At 35.0% G+C, this 19,574-nt stretch overlaps 1 protein-coding gene across 1 annotated transcript; it reads right to left on the reverse strand.

The window, feature by feature from the left end:
• Positions 1 to 14,082: 14,082 nt before the first annotated feature.
• LOC100740103 (neurogenin-1) lies at positions 14,083 to 16,091 on the reverse strand. Its single transcript, XM_024368898.2, has 2 exons — positions 15,803 to 16,091; positions 14,083 to 15,650 (listed from the first exon to the last, which is right to left on the reverse strand). The coding sequence occupies exons 1-2, from the start codon at positions 15,986 to 15,988 to the stop codon at positions 15,141 to 15,143; spliced, it is 696 nt and encodes a 231-aa protein (XP_024224666.1). The 5' UTR covers positions 15,989 to 16,091; the 3' UTR covers positions 14,083 to 15,140.
• Between the last annotated feature and the right edge of the window lie 3,483 nt (positions 16,092 to 19,574).

The following is a 19,574-nucleotide window of genomic DNA, read 5'->3' on the forward strand; positions in this document are numbered from 1 at the left end:
GCTCACCTGGTATATACCGGCAGGAAGGTATCTGATTATTCGATCCAGACGAGATTCGGAACAGTTTTTAATGTGGCCTTTTTGTTTCTCTTTCGATCTACCTCAATGTATCCTTTTGAAACCTTAAAACCTTGGCGATTACAAAAGTTTGCCATTGTCAAGGCAATTTTATAGGGAAACAACTGGTTAATTTTAATTTCTAATGGCATGATGGGTATTTTAATAGTAATTAAATACTATTTTTAATTTCTAGTTAGAATATTACTTAGAAAAGAGAATATTTCTAGTGAGTTATTCTATAAAAAATGTGGCTCTTTCTGGAAGCTAAATCTATCATAATGAAAGTTGTTACTGTCGGAGTTCTATAAAATCGAAATAGAAAACTTGACAGAAACGGAATTTAAGGAGAAAATCATTATTAATCAATTGTCAATATATAACATTTCGAAAGAATCCTTCGCAAATAAATTATATTTATTTTTCTGTAAGCTATTCAGATCGCCGATGAAACGATGAGGAATTTCTTTCGTTATGAAATTTCTATAAATAAAGCTTGTCACGTACAAATCGAATCGACGTTCATGAAAAAAAAAATTGTGTCTACATAGCAAATATGATGTTGCATCAAAGGAACGAAGAATAAAATGTTTCTAGATGAGCGTAGAATTACACACGAAGTGGAGCATTCAGGGCTATCGTGTTATCGATCGTCTCCCTCGATCAAATTCTTCCCTTTGATGTTGTTGGGGTGCATCGAGTGGCCTGGATCTAAGATAATGCAGTTTATTGTCGGTCGAAGGGCATGAATTCGTTTGTAGCAACATGCAAGAGATTCGTTATCTCGAGCGGATTTCAGCGCGGGTGTGCACGATCACCCCAAATTGAGCTCCATAAATAGTAGCTTTTTCGTTCTGTCGCGATTTTATTGCTGTTATCACCGAGATAATTACTCTTAGATTTAATACCTTTATGTCTTGTAAGAGATAACAGACAATTGAAGTACTCAGAAGCCAAACTGTTTCATTCCTTGAAAATTTCCCGATCCTAATATTACTTGATTAGTGTTTAATTTCTTAGAAATCAAACGATTCATCTCGACGAAGTTGACTAAAGTTCGACTTTTATATATTTTTACACGCGAACTCCTTTATTTTGTTCCGTGATAATTTTATCATTTCTATTGACACAAAGAATCTATGTTTAATCCTTCAAAAATCAAACGATTAATATTAATAAAGTTGATCAATTTAGCTAATAAATGGATCAATTGTAATAAAAAAACTCAGTTCTGTTTTATCGTATTTTCATTGTTTTCATTAATGTATAGAGTATGTGTGTTTACTGGCTTATATCGTGTGCACAAACGTTCAAGCGTAAAAGTACACGACCCCTTTGATTTCTGGCTGTCCACTGGTTCGTTGGCATCAAATAATTTTATTTCTCCGTTGCGCGTGTCTTAATTGAAACGCTCCGTAAACTGCCGCGAGCACTTCACGTGGGTCAAACATTTACCGACATGTAAGCCAGGTTAAACATCCTCAGGCGCTTCTTATGCGCGTTCGTTTTATTTCTTCTCGATATTATCGTCGTACTTCGTTTTCAGTACTCAATATGCACACAATAGCAGAAGTAGGTCAAATACGAAGATCACAGGGGAAGGATACAAGTCACGTATTTCGTGTTTTATAGGGAAAACAATTTTTAATTCGAAATACGTCGTCAATTAATCTCATTAAAATTTAATCCAATTTAAAAATATTATATCTTTGCGGCTATGTTATATTAAAATATTTTCTTTCAGCCGCGCGCAAATATAACACGCAGATTTTTGTAAAATTCTACAGATTCATACCGTCAAAAACATTTGTCACGTACTTTTTCCTATTGCATCCCCATGTTCTATGTTTTCAAAAAGTCTCCATGTTCTATATTTTCAGAAAATCTTTATAATCGGCATATGATAACTTTCAAAATATTATATGCTAACAAATTTGGTTTAGTTAAAGATATTCTACTAAGATGCTTAAATATTCAAGTCACGCGGTACATAATAAATTCGATGCATCAAAACGAATCTAACGTTACTAGCATAGCACGTGCTGCGGAAAGATTCGCACGCGTTGAAGGCACGTGTTGGAGCAGGGTGCAAGCATTCGAATTAGCGAAGAATTTCTCACCGGTCGGGAACCGCCCTTTATATCTCCATTACGCTTATATTTCCACATCCTTCCATTGACACGTGTCATAGCTTAAAACCATAGCCACGATGGATTCGTCAGTGTTCAGTCTGGGTTAACAAACAGGGTGATTACATCCTTTAAAGTCTACAATATCGGAGAAACATATAATTTCAATTATGTATAAAATTATCATTAAATATCTTCAAAACTGTTGTACGTTATAAAATAATAATAATACACTTACTCTTATTATAATATTAATAACACTAGAGGTATGTTGAATTTTCAGAATTTTAAATTTGTGAAAAATTTTAATTAAGAGAAATTAAGTAATTTGTAAACTATAGTATGTTATAGTTAAAATAATAATAATTTACAAACATTATTATAATATTAATAGTATCGCTAATATTGAATAGAATTTAAATGTAAAGATAGAAGCTTATAATCGGTCCTCAAACTTGATTCGAATAAACTGGGATTCCCTTGTCAGTGGGAAACCAGCTATGATATCTCAATTACGCATAACTTTTACACGATGGTAGGTGAACACGTGCACCCCGGTGTGAAGTTTCCCGCTATCAATTTCTCAGCCGTGCTACCCGGTGATAAATGCACGTGTCTGTGGCATTTAGTCGCATCTCGGTCTTCCTGATCACGTGCCGACCAGAACGTGCACGTGACCGTTATTACACACCACGCTAATTCGCGATATCCTACAAATCGAGGGAAGAAGATCGATTGGTGGTTTCAACAAAACAATCTTCTGTCTTTGTATCAATGAAATTATTCGAGAAGCAAATTAAAATAAAGTTTTAGGAATTATAATGTTTAATACTTCTTTTCAAAATATATTTTTGTTTACAATATTTGCGTTTATTCAAATGTCCCATCTATAGATCTTAGAATTTTCATTATTTCTTTTATCACAAGCTCTATATGCTTACTAATATTCTTTTTTATCAAAATATATTATTCTGCAGACATAACAAGAAGTGGGTAGATGCACGTCCATATGCACGCTTTTTCAAAACCTTTCAAGGAGCACTTAAGACGACACGCGACACTTTAACCACAAATGACAGAATTACCGTTCTGTCGTTATTATTCTTCCACTTTTTTTTACCGAGGTGTTATCTGTGAATAATCCGTCCTCGAATCAACGACTACGACGAGCAAAATGCGCACGTGTCGGCGTGCAAGAGGGATGCGTTTTGAGTCGCGTGACCGGCACGTGGCGATAACTCGAAACGTTAAAGTGCGGATAAGGTTGATTGGCTGGAAAGAACTGACAACTGGGGTTGGGCGTGATATGATATCCTAGGATGCTTCGTGGTTTGTTTAATTCGAAGGAAGTTTGAGTTTGACCTAATAATTGGTAAGAATAAAATCTAAATAAATGTGAAAGCCATGGAAAACGAAATGGTTAGAGTTTAATGTAAAATAGAATGAAGCTTTTATTCCCTAATTCTTAATAATTTTAGAAACGATTTATGGAAGACAAAATTTACTATAATTTCTTATGAAATATCATGAAGCTTTTATTATGCAATTCTTAATCATTTTTATCTCAACGATATTCTTAAATTACGAATCTTTACAAATTCTAGGAATTCAAAAGGATCAAGAGGCTTTATCAGTCAGCATTCAGAGATCTTAATTTAGAGAACAAGAATAGTTCCCATAATCCAGAAATTTTGTGACATTTCACGAAGAGAAATTCGGGGGTGCTGTCCTCGTTAGTATCGTTAAATACCTTGAAATTACACAAGCGGTGGTCCATAAAGGTAACACGCACCCCAAAGTCACGTTTTTCGATGCATTAAAATTGATTCGCCACACTAGTCGCGACTAACCACGCTGTTCTAACTTCCCTTGTTCATCCCTCGTTCTCGTTACCGCTGGAAGACATACATGTCCGATCGCTACAGTTGTAACACTATCGACCAGAAAATCATTTTCCGGGTTGTTTTTTATGTTTACCCTACGGAAGCAAGCTTTTAAAAATATCCTACGACTTATTAAACTTCCAATCGTTTCCGGATGCGGTAAAAAAGCTGCCAGGTGCGAGATCTCTTTTTGCGTTCGTTCCACTTCCGCGTCGATAGTTCACTTGAATTCCGAGATACATCAAACTATTATTAATTTTTGGAATTTATCTACTTCAATTATTGGAGGATTTTTTCTGATTATACTTGCATTTTTATGTATTTTTTACGGATAATTTTTCATGCATGTTAAAAACTTTTCTAGTAGTCTTATATATATAGGTTTTTAATTTACTCTACGTATGACTTTTTATGAGTTATTTATACTTCTTTATGAGTACAGGTTTCTACGTAATTGTAAAGCTTCAAAAATTCCTGAAATGTAAGATATAAGGTATTTTATAGCTTTCCAACCGATGATTCACGATTTCAAATCTTAAGTTACTAACAAATGTATCAATTTTGTAATGTATCAAAATTTATTAAAATCTCTAATATCAACAACTACTGCTTAGCATTCTCGTCGCTATTTTCACACGAACCTTTACGTTCTCACACACCGCCACTTTCGTTCATTTCATATTTTTCCATAAAATTTTTCGGGACCACCCCGCACTGGAGGCCACACTGAAATCCTGGTGAAGCGTGTGCCCATTTCACGGTCGTTTCTTGCGGTATGCTACCCTTCAGGAACCAGTCGGCGTCTTTGAAATCCATCACTTCGCGGCAAACATCACAGGCAAACCGCGAACGACGGATTTTCGCGCTTTTGACTCTTCAAGAATATTACTTTCAGCCGATTTTTACGATTTTCCCCCAATTTTTCAATCATAAGCAAGACGTCATAGTAACCAAACCGCATATATCGATTCTTTTCGATTTCAAACTATTCTTTGATCCATCGTGCGTGAGATGTATCCTGAGCGTGAGATTCTCGAGAGTGAACTTCCTAATTCCATTTCATAGAGTTAGTTTTTTACAACGAATTTTGAGTAGAGAGAGCCGCTCGCGTCCGGATAACGGAATTTCGTTGAATGGGCACCCAAGGGAAACAGGAAATCGCGGTTGGGATTTATAGGGCTCCCGTTACGTTCTCGTTAGTGGGAAAAGGGTTCGATAATATCGAACACCTTTTCATCCTTTTTCATGGTATTCATACTTTCTATACTCTATACAATAAATCATAATTGAAGATTACAGAGAAAAATCCTGATGAGTACATTTTTATTGATTTTCTTAATGTCACTTCATGACAAAAAGAGAATATCTGAATATAGAGAAGCTAAATATGAAAAGAATCTGTTAAAGTGAAAGATATAGTTGACAACATTTTGTGGAAATTTTGTAGGTATGTTAAAACAAATAATATTTTAATATTCTTACAAATAATATTTTTTTAGCTTATGAAGAGGTAAATAGTCCAAAAAATCAAATAAAAGAACAATTCTGATAACATGGGACTAATTGCACAACTTACCGAATCTTAAAACCGTCCCGCTGTAAAAAATGTTATACATGTTATACTTCTTTCCTGAAGTCTTCAATTGTACATATCTATATGAAATAAAGTAGACTTTAAAAACTCTGATCTTTTACAAATGTTTCAGATTTAAAAGACTATGTATAATAGTTAATATAATACTTAACGAGAATGGATAGCGGTGCCATACTTGTACGTTTTTAGAGATTGCTAAGCGTTGAAACTGAAGCCTCAGCTCGTTAATGGATGATCAAGTGTGGTAATTATCCTCAAATTATGTGTCTGGCAGTCGACTATTATCTCGTGTTACCACATTAAAAGAAAATTAATCACAGTTATCTTATTAATCACCAGAATTATATTTACTCGTATAATTTACAAATATTTCAGTGGAAGAAAAGAAAACACGAAATTAATTTGCTTTTATTCAGAAATATTATAATATTATAATTATATAATATGATAATATTATAATTTCAGAGTAAAAGATGTAATGTACAACTGGTGGCAAAGAAATTTTTAACATCAAAGTCAAGTCGCGATTTAGCTGCAGCTAGTGCGGCTTGTTCGACGATCCCGGGTATAGATTATCGGGTCGTATACGCTGCGATTATTATGAAATAGTAATGTAGCGCAGGGCCGTAGTCTACGGAGGGTGTCGAGGAAAAAGGGGTGAAATCGCGGTGGGGACGAAGGCACATGATCACAATCAAAACATACGCCGGTGTACTCGCAATCGGAACACGTCACTTCTGTGTTTCCGGTGGTGCTCAATATGCGTTGCTCGAATTGATCAGATAATGGAATGAAGTCACGGAAGGGTGCTAATTATGGAGAAGATTGGCGAACGAATATTTCTTCGTGACGATTTTGTTGCTTTTCGTGGTTCAGCAGTTTCCTTCCTGGTTTGAAAATTGTTGGAACCTTAAGTAATTTTTAATGAATAAATATTTAAAGTTTTTAAAATGTTCTAGACAGCTCCGGATTATGATTGCATGAGAAGAATAAAGTAAGATGTGAACATTTTCTTAGAAAGATAAGGTTTCACGAGCTTGGATCGAATAGTTTAGATAGGAAGTGATAATTGATGCAAGAAATTCCCTTGATTATTCGACGGCAATCAAGCTCGTTATCGTTCCCTGAAGGGATGATTTCTTTAGTAGACTATTCTTTCGATACGAACAGAACTTTGTTTCCTTCCCTTGTTTTGGGTAGTGACGAAATTGAACCTATCAGACAAATTTATATGAAAATAACCATCAGAGCGTATTATTAATCTAACATACATTAATTCTTACAGATCTAAGTAAACATTAAAGGTAAAATATATAAATTAAGACACACGTTTTACTCAACAAATTAATTATTTAATAGCTTCCTATGAACTGATACTTTTTGTATTAGAAGTTTTCCCCATTTATGATAGAAGCAGTGAATATATTTTGCAAAATTGTGCTTCGTGTAATTTCTGTTTTAATCAATTCTCCGTCTATAAACTTGTGTAACCATAAGAATAAGATTTAACGTCGGATTTTGATCCGAGTATCGGAAGGGTGGAAACCTCATCGCTACTTGCAAGATACGATATGAACTGCCAGTTGGACTGTATAAAAATAAGAACCACTGCGATTTGTACATCGAGCACCGTAATACGGCCAGATGGCTCGTTGGATCTCTTCGGTGATGGTGAACACGTCGGTGAACCTCGTTTCGTCAGTGGTCGTGCATCTATGACGAAAAGATGTAGGGTGTAACAGGAGTCGGTCACGAGTGCGAATTCTATCATTGTTCCAAGAAGAAAGAGCTAAACATCATCATTGAAAACCATTTTCTATATTTCAATATTACAAACTAATATTAAATCCTAAAATTTCTGTCATACATAAATGGAAAAAATTACTAGCAAATATAGTAGTAGTATATATAAATTCATCTTTTAAATATATATGCTCTTAGATATATTTAGATATATATGTATATATATATATATATAAGGAAGACAAAAATATATCTCAAAATAAATCCAAGTTCTGCAAACTCAATCAAACGACCAATACGACAGACTGCGCTGACAAGATGGTGGAACATTCCATCTACACCCCGTACATTCGTCGAGCGTCGTACACGCGTCTATTTCTTTCCCCTTGTGGGTGATGACGCACACATGCAAGCTAAACAATAGTTAAATCAGGCTGAGGGGTGGATAAGGGGTGCTGTGGGTGTTTAATGAGCTGCCAGCCAGTGACTGAACGGGGGTACAGAGAGACCGAATGGGGTATCGGGGAGGTCGAGGGATTTTTGGGGTGCGAGGAGGATGGTGAATCTATGGGGCACGAGCTACGGCACCACTTGACTGTTTATGGAACCGGCACCGTGTAAAGTGTTGAAATAACATTACATATGTTTAAGTAGAACCTGGCTGGTGTTTTACATTTTTGTTGATAAAAATGAACATGCGATCTATTAAGGGTAATAATATAATTTTTATGAAAATAAGAATTTACGTTTGCAAAGAATTTACTAAATTAATAATTTATAATTCGTATGCATTTATAGTATGTTTTACATTTTCTCGTTGATAAAAATGAGATTATCTGTTGATAATAATCATAATTTTCATAAGATTAAAGATTCAAAACTTGGACAAAAAATTCTATTGGAATGTAACCTATAATATTGCATTACTAATAATATACAGAGAATAAAGAATATAAAAAAGAAGATATTGATATTTCATCATGTATAGAAGTTAAAAGAAGATTCCGGAGGGTCTACGAGAGCTCTTCAATGCTGGTTAACTGACCGCTGACCTAAGACCACATCGATCACCTGAGCATTCACGAAAGTAACGCTGCCGTGAAATTAGGCTACTCCTCACCTATTGAACCACCTTGAGGAGCCTCTATTCACCATATTAAGTTACTATTTGCCGGTAATTTCAAAATCTGAAGGGCACACCGATCATGATATTGAGTTACTATTTGCGGACGATTTGAAGAATTAGGGAAAACCGTTTAGTCCACAAATTTATGAAGCTAGCCAATTGAGGCGTGCAATATGAAACTCTATATCCATCACCGTTACCTTTACTGTTGTTCGAATGATTCTTACTAATTGCCTCAAACTTCTAGAATTACTAGAAAATCAAAATCTTTTATTGTATAGTTTCGATTCATTTCTTTCAATTAATTTTAAGCTCTTTCTAGACGATTTAAACTTTCTATATGAATATATAATTTATAGAAAATATTTTTAAAATTATATTATTTACTAAATATAAATTAATACATTATTTTCATTAACAATTGTATGCAATCTTTGAAGTAATGCGGATGGAACATGGATAAATGGTTAAATCAAATGTGTTTTCAGCAAGCGTATAATCCTGCGTAAGCTCTCCCTACAAGCCCAATAAAACGCGCGCTCCTACGAATGCTTCACAATGACGTTAAATCAATGATTTGTTCAACGATCCTTCGACACGGATTTTAATCCCGGTTTTACATGTGATTAAAGGCTGGTCCGAGCGTCAGACCGATTGACGTTATTAATGAATGATGTCAGTGGAGAGTATATTAAATACGGAGAAAATCCTATTATGATTTTCAGAATTCTAATACTGCAAACGTATAAATGTAACTCTACTGTTAAAAAATTACAAGCTTACTACTAAAAAGGTAGACATGAAAATTGAAGTTTTACCGAAGAATTTATACAGATTCTCACGTTATAAAAATTATTATTATATAAGCGTAAACGAAAAAGCGTAAATTTTCTATTAAAAAACATACAAAGTTGCTTCGATAAGATAGATACAACAATTAAAATTTTATCGTAGAATTCATATAAAGTTTTATGATACAAATCTGTTATAAAGGTACAAAGACAATATAAAAAGTTGAACAGCTAAAAACTTACGTGTTCATTGGTTATGTAGCTACCACGTGTCATGAAAGAAGGTTTCTTTAACAGTGAGGAAAGGGATCGTTAACGTTATCGTCAATCGCTCGGCATTCGATGATTCCCGATCGACTTTGGAGGACTCGTTGCTCCCTGGACCAGTAATCCACGTCATTCCGGGATGAATGCCTGGCTGGCTCGGGCATTCTTCAAGTAAATTATAGTCTTGAATGGCAGCGCGGTGGGGGGTTGGTTGGCACGCGTACATTGGGGTACACCTGCCCCCCGTAGACATCTGTCCCCTATATTTCCATCGCTAGAGTCAAACCATGGCGTGCAGATTCTCGGCAGTTGTTGTCAAGTTCTTATTAACGACTTGAAATGTTATCGAACCTTTACCTCAATAATTTTTTGCATATCCTGTCAAAACATCTTCCTCAACGTGTTTTTAAATATCCGCACATATGAAAACAAGAAATATCTGCATATATGAAAACAAGAAATATCTAGGACTCTACATTACATATCAAACCTTCAAATTATAAAAGCTATATAGTGAAAATTATTGCGTGCAATGTTTCGAAGAAAGTAAGGATAATTAAAGAATACTTTTATCTACTAGATTAGTAAATTACTGAAATGTACTTTATATTATCGCTTAATAAATTATCAAATTTAATTATTAAAACTTAACAACAAAAACAAACGAAATAATAGTTTCACTCCCATTTTATCAATACGGTACTATTATTCCCTTTTTCTTTACAACAATGCAGTTCAACAAACACCATCTCTCTGTAGGAAGCTTAACAATCAACTCTCGTCCTCATTAATTCAATTTATTCTTGCCAGGGGCGTCGATCTCCAGATCAAATAAGGCTTTCCATATTTTAGCGAGCTACCATGTACTACATAACATGTAAAAAGAAAGAGAGAAAGTGGAATAGACGTTGATGGTGTTCGCGGGGTGTGTTCCATGACGTAGTGGTCTAACTGGCATTGTTCGTGGTTTACCACAAAGGCCTGCAAATGCCAACTTGCTGTGAAAAGCCCACTACCCTACGCGTCACGTCTAAACAGATGCCGAAATACGATGCCGAAAGATGCTTGTCTGAATCTTCTTTTTACACCCTGCGCTATCTGTCGACAGTCTTTTGGGATAAATACGGTCGGGATTGGTTCTGTTTCTTGATCGACGTTGTCTTTGTTCCTCCATTTAGATGTAATTCTCTATGGAATATTCTACGTAGTAGGAATAGTAGTGTACCGTAGTATGCATCTTAAGATTATTATCAAATAAAAATTTATAATTTATTTTTTTTTTTTTTTTTTAGACCATAGATAGTATAATTAAGTATTTGATTAATAATGGATAATTAGTAAAATTTGTAGTAAGCAGATTGCAGATGTCTATGCATTTATGGGAAACTAAAATGTGCAGAAACACATGAAATATTCAAACTAAAGTACTTGTTATAATATTGAAAATCTGGAGAGTAAAATAAATCGTATTTTATCATTCTATTTTCTTAGTTGCCTTTATAAAAATATAAATTTCCGTAAATGTCTGTAGTGATTAATACCAAGTAAAAAGGTTTTCATATTTATTAACCACTTCAAATATTCAATCCATCACAAAAGTAAAGCGTTATAAGAACATGTCATCATCAATCTTCAGTGAAACATTCAGACCACTCTCTCTCTCTCTCTTTCTCTCTCTCTCTCTCTCTCTCTTTCAGACTTTCGAAATTACACAGTTAAACTGACCTACGATTTTTCAAAGGTTTTCGTGCGAACTTCCGACTATTCCTATTTATATCTATGTTTCGAGAAGCAGTGCAGTCGGATAATTATTCCATCAGAAAGGAGTTTCCGTTGTCGTAAAGGATCCTGCCCATTAATCTTCGATTAAGCGTTCACCGATCGGTCAAGGTAATTTCACGAATTTTCATGAATTAGGAAAACCCGTCTCCCCCTCTTTTCGTACTCGTGCTACGGTACCCCTGTACGAGACTGTTCGGGGTCTCCACGGGGGAGCACCTCTGTCAGCCACCAGTATGTCACCGTACACACCAGCGCCCCGGCACAATGAGGGCCCTGAACGCGATCGATATGTGCACTCGTCGGAAACGACCCAACGAAAGGTCGATCAAAGCGAAATCACTGCGCTTCGAAATGCAGCAGCGACGTTTATGGTCTGTAAAAAATTCCTCGTTGAATCTTTGTTTAAACTGTACTGAGAGGCTACTTCGTCGTTGGCATTGTTTGGTTTGATTCTGCAGGCGTGCGGCTTGTCTCAGTTCGGTGGAAGTTTCGTTCGAAGATCTCTTGCTTGTTGTTTCACACTGCCAGCTTCGTTACGTATAGCGGTCCTCTGTTTTTATAAACAATTCTGAATATATATCCATTCCTTGTGTTATTTAATAATTGAACCGTTGGTAATTGATCAACTTCATAAATCAAGAAGTATAAAAAATATGATAATGTTACAAAATGTATCTTTTAAATTTACCTGAGAATTTTCAATTTTGTCATCTTCTTACATTAAATGAACTTATGGAAATAAGTCGTTTATTTTTAAAAAACTGAACATTATTTATAAATTTGTGTAATAAAATTAAGAAACAAACAAAAAGCAGAGTTGATCAATTTGGCTTTTGAGAAACAGAATTCTGGATATATTTCAGCTGAGCTGTGTTTGAAAGTATACAAATATTTGCAAATTATATTAATAAATAAAAAAGAACAAATCACAAGCATGTTTTCTCACATTTAATAAAATATCAAAAATATTAATTACGTATGAAAATTGGAAATTACAAGTTATATGGGAGTAATTGTGAAGGATAAATCAATCGTGTTTCCAATTTCTTATTTTCTATCCTTGCAACCCCTACAGTTGGAGGCAGTTACAGGGTGCAAAGGCCACGGCAAAAACTGATTGAATCCCCCCAAAATCCAACACCTTTACGGAATCTAGCCGTCTGTTGCGCTGTGCACACAGTTATATGTCGTGGACATAATGGTTCCATTGAAGCATTACCATTATTGGTGAGATTTGGGGAAACTATCGAGCGTGCTAACGGATTCGTCACAGCTTGCAGCCTGTTTGCAAATAAGCCTTGTATACGAAATTATTGATCAAAGGATGTTGTGAAACCGCATCGACTATCAAAAATATCTTTCTCTATCACTTCGTCTTCTATAGAATTATATGTTGAAGATATAATCGATAGAAAATTATGAATATTATAAATTACAAATATTCTTTGATAAATTGAATATATATAGATAAATATTAAGTCAGTTCAATTATCTTCTAAATTTAGATCTTCATCAGTGATATCAGTGAGATCAGTGTTAAATCTGCTAAATTTAAAAACAGAAACGAATTTCGTGATTCAATACCATACTGATATCATACAATAGTAAAATTAATGAACTGGAGAAGAAATCGATCAATCAGCAAGAAGCATCGCTTTCAGAAAGGACAATTTCCATAACAAGTAGAGGTAGGTGTTCCATTTTCAGAACACAGTAGCCAAGTGTTAGAAAAATAAATAGGCGAATTCGATCGTTCGATCAACTAGAGTGCAAAGGGGATGAGGCTATCAAAATAACCGTTGAGCTGTTGAATTCGGGATGGAAAAATAACATTTTTCCACTCTTCACTCCATTAGATTAATCCACTTTCTCGATAATATTTATTCATGCATGAAAATTGCGAGATTTCTGAGTCCAATGAAATTTTACGTCGTAATAGAAATTTCCTTCCATCCCTAATTTCTAAATGTCTTCAGACACTACAAATAGGATACGTGAATTGCGATTTAAAGGGAGATTATGGATAAAAGCTGAGACAACAGGTTACCTACTAGGGCTGATTTTTTCTTTCGTCTGACCGATTTCGAATGTTTTCAAGTCACGTTCGTCATGTAATCCATCGGATTAGACGGGTAGGCGTAATTTCAGGCGCAACTTGTGATACATCTGCCCTGCAGTGATTCCTACAAAGGACACGTGCCCTGGCACGTGCTTATTCATTCTTGAACAGGACTTCATTCCTGCAAAGTGGCTCAAGCATGCTCGTTTGTAAGACGATAACTGCTTAATCATAACTGCTCTGTTTGCGAATTTGTTTCCTCCCTTTTAACGATCTCTTTATCGACGATCGGAAACGTGGTTTATCTACGATCATTAGTATATTGTGTTATCTATTTGACTGATATTTTCACTAAGATATTGTATGTAGTGTCGTATTATATATTTGATTGACGTTTTCTTATGAACAAAATTCATTGGAATGTTATATATGGTTAATTATTTCAATTTTAATTATTTTAAGCAATTAAATTAGTTAAAGTTAAAATCATATTGGGGATAGTCGACGAAGTAAATAGTAAAAGGATAAATGTCTAGGTAAAATATGATTTATTGATAAGATATAAATTCTGTACAATATACATATATTCCTTGAATCGGCATTTTCACGATCCGATAAGAGCACTGGCGGAAATGTATGTTTAAATACAATAATCTAGAAACAAAGAGTGAGATCAAGCATTCGAGATAAACCTAAGAGCATCGATGACTAGAAAAGAAAAGGAACGCGATATTTAGTACGTGTTTCTAATTATACTACCTTGATTTTTTTTTTATAAGACAAGAAATAATGATAAATATGTTTTCGAAGAAACGACGAGATTATCAGTTTGCCTAACATTAGACCTTAATGCTAATAATTCGTTTTAAATAGAATGCTCTCTTACAAAGTAAATAACGATCATCTTGCGCACTGGCCTACTTCTTTTTACAATCACGTCGATTATCCAACGCGAATTTATCTTGGACGATGTCTGTTCGACATCCGTGCAATGATATGCAGGTTTCTGTAAGATATAATTACTAGCAAAATATATTTGCCTTGCTTGTAAATTGTACTGCATGCTTTTACCTATTATACTTGTTAGTGGAACTTTGTAGAAAATAAAATAAAAAAATTCACTAAAGCATGGAGGATTAAAATTCTTTGGTCTTCGATTACTAATTATCGAGTAGAAACTTAAGGTTCAATTAGATATCAGTACTTTAACTTTAAAATTTTTGCTTACAGAAACGTCACTTAACAAATCAGTAGTTAGTTAGAATTTCTGCAATTGCCAATTTGCTAGATTTATTAACTTCACTGTATAGCACTGAATTCACTACTGAACATATGCAATTTCTGAAGCATCGTTGCTCATTACAAAGGTACAATGGCGGCGATGACTCATGCGACTCGCGATTATTGATATATGTATTCCGCAAGTACTAAATTCATTTCGAAGCTTCAAAAATACTGACCCTGAAAATTCCTTCAATTCGTCCGTAAAATTCTATAGGTACACACTTCTTTTAAATCGTCATCTTTGACACATTAACTTCTTCTAACTGTCAACCTTTTCTCATACATTATCATAACCACTCTAAACGATCGCCTAATCGTTTATAAACTTCTTCGATAATGGAAAAAACTATGAAAGTTCATTTTTTATAATCATTTCCATCATCGCCCACCAAAATGCTTGAAAACATCCACGAGCTAAAAGCTACCTAAAGACACTGATACATATTATTATGTCCCATATGATGCGGCGCAGGAAGTTGATGCTGCGCATGATACATCCTCTGATCATAACACTGCTGATACTGCATCGGTGGACTAACACTCTGATCGCTATAGCAATCGTACTCCTGCCATTCGGGCACGAATCTTTCCTGAGGATAAGGAAAAACAGTATGCGACGGTCCAAGCCGCTTCTGCGCGGCTACAGCACAGCTTCCGGTCGAGGAGGTGATCATGTTTCCATTCTCACTGATACTGACCGTCACGTTACCCACGTTCACTGTGATCTCGCCTGCTTCGGAATTCCCCAATGTCTGTGACAGTGCCCAAATATAGTTGTGGGCGAAACGGAGGGTTTCGATTTTCGTGAGCTTCGTGTCTTCCGGAAAGGTCGGCAACGCCATCCGGAGACGTTCCAACGCGTCGTTCAATGTGTGCATCCTGTGCCGCTCTCGATCATTCGCCTTTATTCGACGGTTCCTTTTCAGCCTGAGCACCTGCGAATCAATGGTTCCTTGTGATCATTTAGTCTCCTCTTTTTGTCTTCCGGCTTTTTCAAGAATTCTCTTTGCTCGATCTCTTTGCGATGGGTGAACGTTCTTTTAGATAAGGGGAGTTGGGCTGAGCGAAGGTAGACACATCCGCTTACCTGTGTGGGACTCTTGCACCGTGTATTTCGGGTTTTCTTTCGTTTTCCTTCTTTGGCTGGTGGAAACAGGGTGTCTGATTGAACCTCGTGCTTTGGCGATTCGAAGCTGACGTCGAAACCGGAATCCGAGGAACTTGAGAGCTCGTCGAAGCCGCCTTCGCTGCAGAATGAGTACTCCGAGGACATGCTGTGGAAGGTTTTCTGAAAAGATACTCCAATATTGTGTAACTTTTGTTGAATAATAATTTTGATTAATGAAATGACAAATGTGTGACATTAATAGTCGTTAAAGATATTCCAATTCTTCTGTAGTTCTATATTAAATCCGTGATTTTTCGTTAATCTATTTGTTCTGTAGTTCCACATTAAGTTTGCGAATTTATTCTTATCTTATTACTCCATTTCTTCTATAATTCTAGATTAATCTCTTAAATTTATTCTTTTCTTTATTTTTTATCCATAATATTCCAAAATGCTTAGATACTCAATCAAACGTTCTAATTGCGCCGTTCACTGGCGCAACAATTGACTAACGAAGAGTTATCTTACCTAATAAATTTGTTAGCTCAATGAAACGATCCTCGTAGAATTTGTCACCTCAATCGATCACTTCATAAAATCTAACTTCCTATTAAAATTTTATAACACGATATGCTAATAATATGGAAAAGCTTTTGTCACGACATAGCCGAACGTTTGGTGTGCAGCGTGAAAAAGGAAATAAGAAACGAGAACTGTTCTAGGCTGGGTACAATTTGGTACTGTGAAAGTGGCATGGGGCTCTTAGAGCATATATACCGTCCCGGGGGTATTTTACCCCCTCCATAAGGGCGGTCCGCCGTCTATGGGGCACCGTACCAAGGGTTCACCCCATAATCACGACGTGTAGGGGCACCTAACGTTCTCCCCACCACTCTCTTTGTATGTATTAGACGCGTGCCACGGCAATGCAGTCGTCTAGTTGAGGAGATTAGAGGTTTTTAGGGCGATTACACTTCTTCATGGAACTCATGCGAGGACGATTACCAAGTTTCGTGGCGTGTTATTGAAATTTCTATGGTGAGGATATTGTGGTCACTTGATAAACGTATTTCACCTTTGTGTATAAAGATATTAATTCTTTCTTCTGATATACTGTTATGTATCGCTTTGTCTCTCGTGATTTTCATATTAATTGTTAACATTGACTTTTATCAATAATTTTAATTTTAATATAAACTTTATTGACTAACTGACTAACTCTCTTTTCTTATCTACAATGACTTACATGTAATTAAAATACTGCCTTATTACTAACATGATTCATATTGATTCTTTTTAAAAATCTAATAAACTTTATTGATTTTTGAGTCTCTGATATGTGATAATCTGACTAATGTACTATCATTCCCAACTCTAAATTATTTCAATTAGTATTGAATAATTCGAATGTGATAAAACTATTTTTGGAATTATATTATAAGATAAGAAATTGCGCCGTTATTTCTTCGCTTTGTAACCGGGCTTTCTATGCTGTATAGCGGGATATCAATAATAAAGGCGCGTGTCTGCTGTACTGTAATGTGATCAGTGAATATACGAGATTAATCAAATACCTCTTACCTCGCTTATTATACAAAAAAGTGAAACTCAATTATCCTTCCGTTCACCACTGTCGACTTTCACTGAAATTTTCACCTTCGCAACCTCGTTGAATACTGTCCAAGGATGTATGGTTGGAAATAAGTGAACGATAATCTAATAAAACCAACTATGGCCATCTGTCACATTTGCTAATCAGCTGATAATGCTCGAACATCACTATAGAAACGAATAGGTAGATCACCTCTGATAAACAAGCTTCCAATCGACTGTGAATTTTACAATTAATCGGTTTACAATAGCTTTTTCAATGAAATAAATTGTTGCAGTTAACGAACTTTAATGTAGTTTGCTTCTATAGGTGTATTTTCTTAAAAATATATCTTTATTAAAACATTCTGCATAATAGTATTTTTTATTTTTCTTTTTTTTCATAAATTTCCAATTATATCATCAAACGTAAAAAAGTTTGACGTATCGCAGCTACTTGTTTCATCACGAATGTCCGCGGGAAATATCGGCAATTGCACGAGAGTACACACTCACAGTTTCCAGCTCCCACGAAATATCAGTTTGCAGTGTGCACAGGGATCATCGGTAGCACGATAGGAAAAGCATTAATCAATGTTTTCTACAAGTATTAAAGTTTATCAATTTCCGTCACATTATTTGACAAGTTATGTAATCGACAATATCTTTCAGTATTAATCGCGTATGATTGGAACATCGTGTCTACTGTCTAGCATGAAAAGGTGTACGAGTAATATGCAAGATTGATTCGTAAGGGAACGAAAAATATCAGAATCACGTGTGTTTGCATAACGATTTGTTATCGATAATATATTCGCGTATTCAAGGTGAGTAATTTATCCAATAAACACGAGCAAATTGTGATTTTCAAGCCAGTATCCGACTGATATTTACAAGGTTGGCATATCTTTAGTAATAATTCAACGTAATATATGTCTTACAATTTATAATTTACATTATTTTAGTATTTCTATTATAATTCTTGACATACTTGAATTAATTATTAGTTTATATTAACAGTTGGCCTACATTATAATTTTCTTTATCAGCTCAAGGATTACTTATCCTGTTTTTCTTATTTTTGTGTCAAAAGAAAAGCTTGAACCTATAACTGACTTAACAGCGCTCCCAGCTTTCTTTTTTCTTCGAGCGATAACAGTTTCTCTTCTTCGGATCTTCAGTGATGCACGATAGCAATTTAAAACACGCAAGTACGATAATTGCACCGGTAGTCGGCTATTAGTTTTTTAACTCCAATTTCTCTCCTATCGTAAACGGAAGACAGATAATGATTCGTTTAATGAACGAAAATTATGAAACAGTTGCAGCGTAAGATTTACATAATTGCATTATCTGGTCATCGAGCGTTCGAGCGCGATCGTCATTCACTCGAACGTTGAGTCTTTTTGTTATAATTTTCATCCTAAATCTGGTCTTTTCATAAAAGTTTATTCTCATCAACACTTAACATTTCTTTCCGTTATAAGTTCTTAAGTATATTAAAATAAGACTACTATTTGATATCTAGTAATTAGAATAGGATTTTCTGAAGCTTTCGGTTTATTGCTTACATACATTTATTTATGATTATACTAAGTTCACGATTCTACCCTCTAGAGATAAAATATGCTGTAGTGAGCCGATCGATTTCGAGTGCAAACCATCAATGCGATTGATGATACGTGATTTGCATGATACGCTTTGATACGATTCGATCGACTCTATTGAACTGACTATAAACGAAAGCCGTGTATAATACCACTTTTTATGCACCTCATTTGCATTTAAGATGCTCATCAGCGCCATTGATAGTGCAACATTGGACAGTGCAACAGAGTCTCTTCTAGTGAATCTGCTTCTTTGAAAAGTTTACCGTAATTTCAACTTAAAAATTATATAATATAAAATACTTTACGATTAAGTAGAAACATTTATATTCGATAATTAAATATGCTAAGTTTTCACGGTATCATGAATTTTGCCATTTACATTAGCAATATAAAATATTCTAAAAACTTTTTGTTCAACGGTTCAAGTAAAATCTTTATTGCCTAGAAAGCGGTTTACGATAGATCGGTTTGCAAAGTAGACATGCGAAAGTCGACTTTTGATAAACATTTATGGTACTCCTAAGAGCAGAGAAATTGGCATACCGTGAAAT

This window comes from Bombus impatiens, unplaced genomic scaffold (genome assembly GCF_000188095.3).
Source record: "Bombus impatiens unplaced genomic scaffold, BIMP_2.2 scf_0487, whole genome shotgun sequence".
In the NCBI taxonomy this organism is placed as follows: Eukaryota; Metazoa; Arthropoda; class Insecta; order Hymenoptera; family Apidae; genus Bombus; species Bombus impatiens.

Bases quoted from the DNA above. Each gene is read 5' to 3' on its own strand.
- LOC100740103 (XM_024368898.2), bottom strand. From the start codon at position 15,988: ATGTCCTCGGAGTACTCATTCTGCAGCGAAGGCGGCTTCGACGAGCTC. The intron at 15,651-15,802 runs GTAAGCGGATGT...ATTGATTCGCAG, and splicing joins GGTGCAAGAGTCCCACACAG to GTGCTCAGGCTGAAAAGGAA.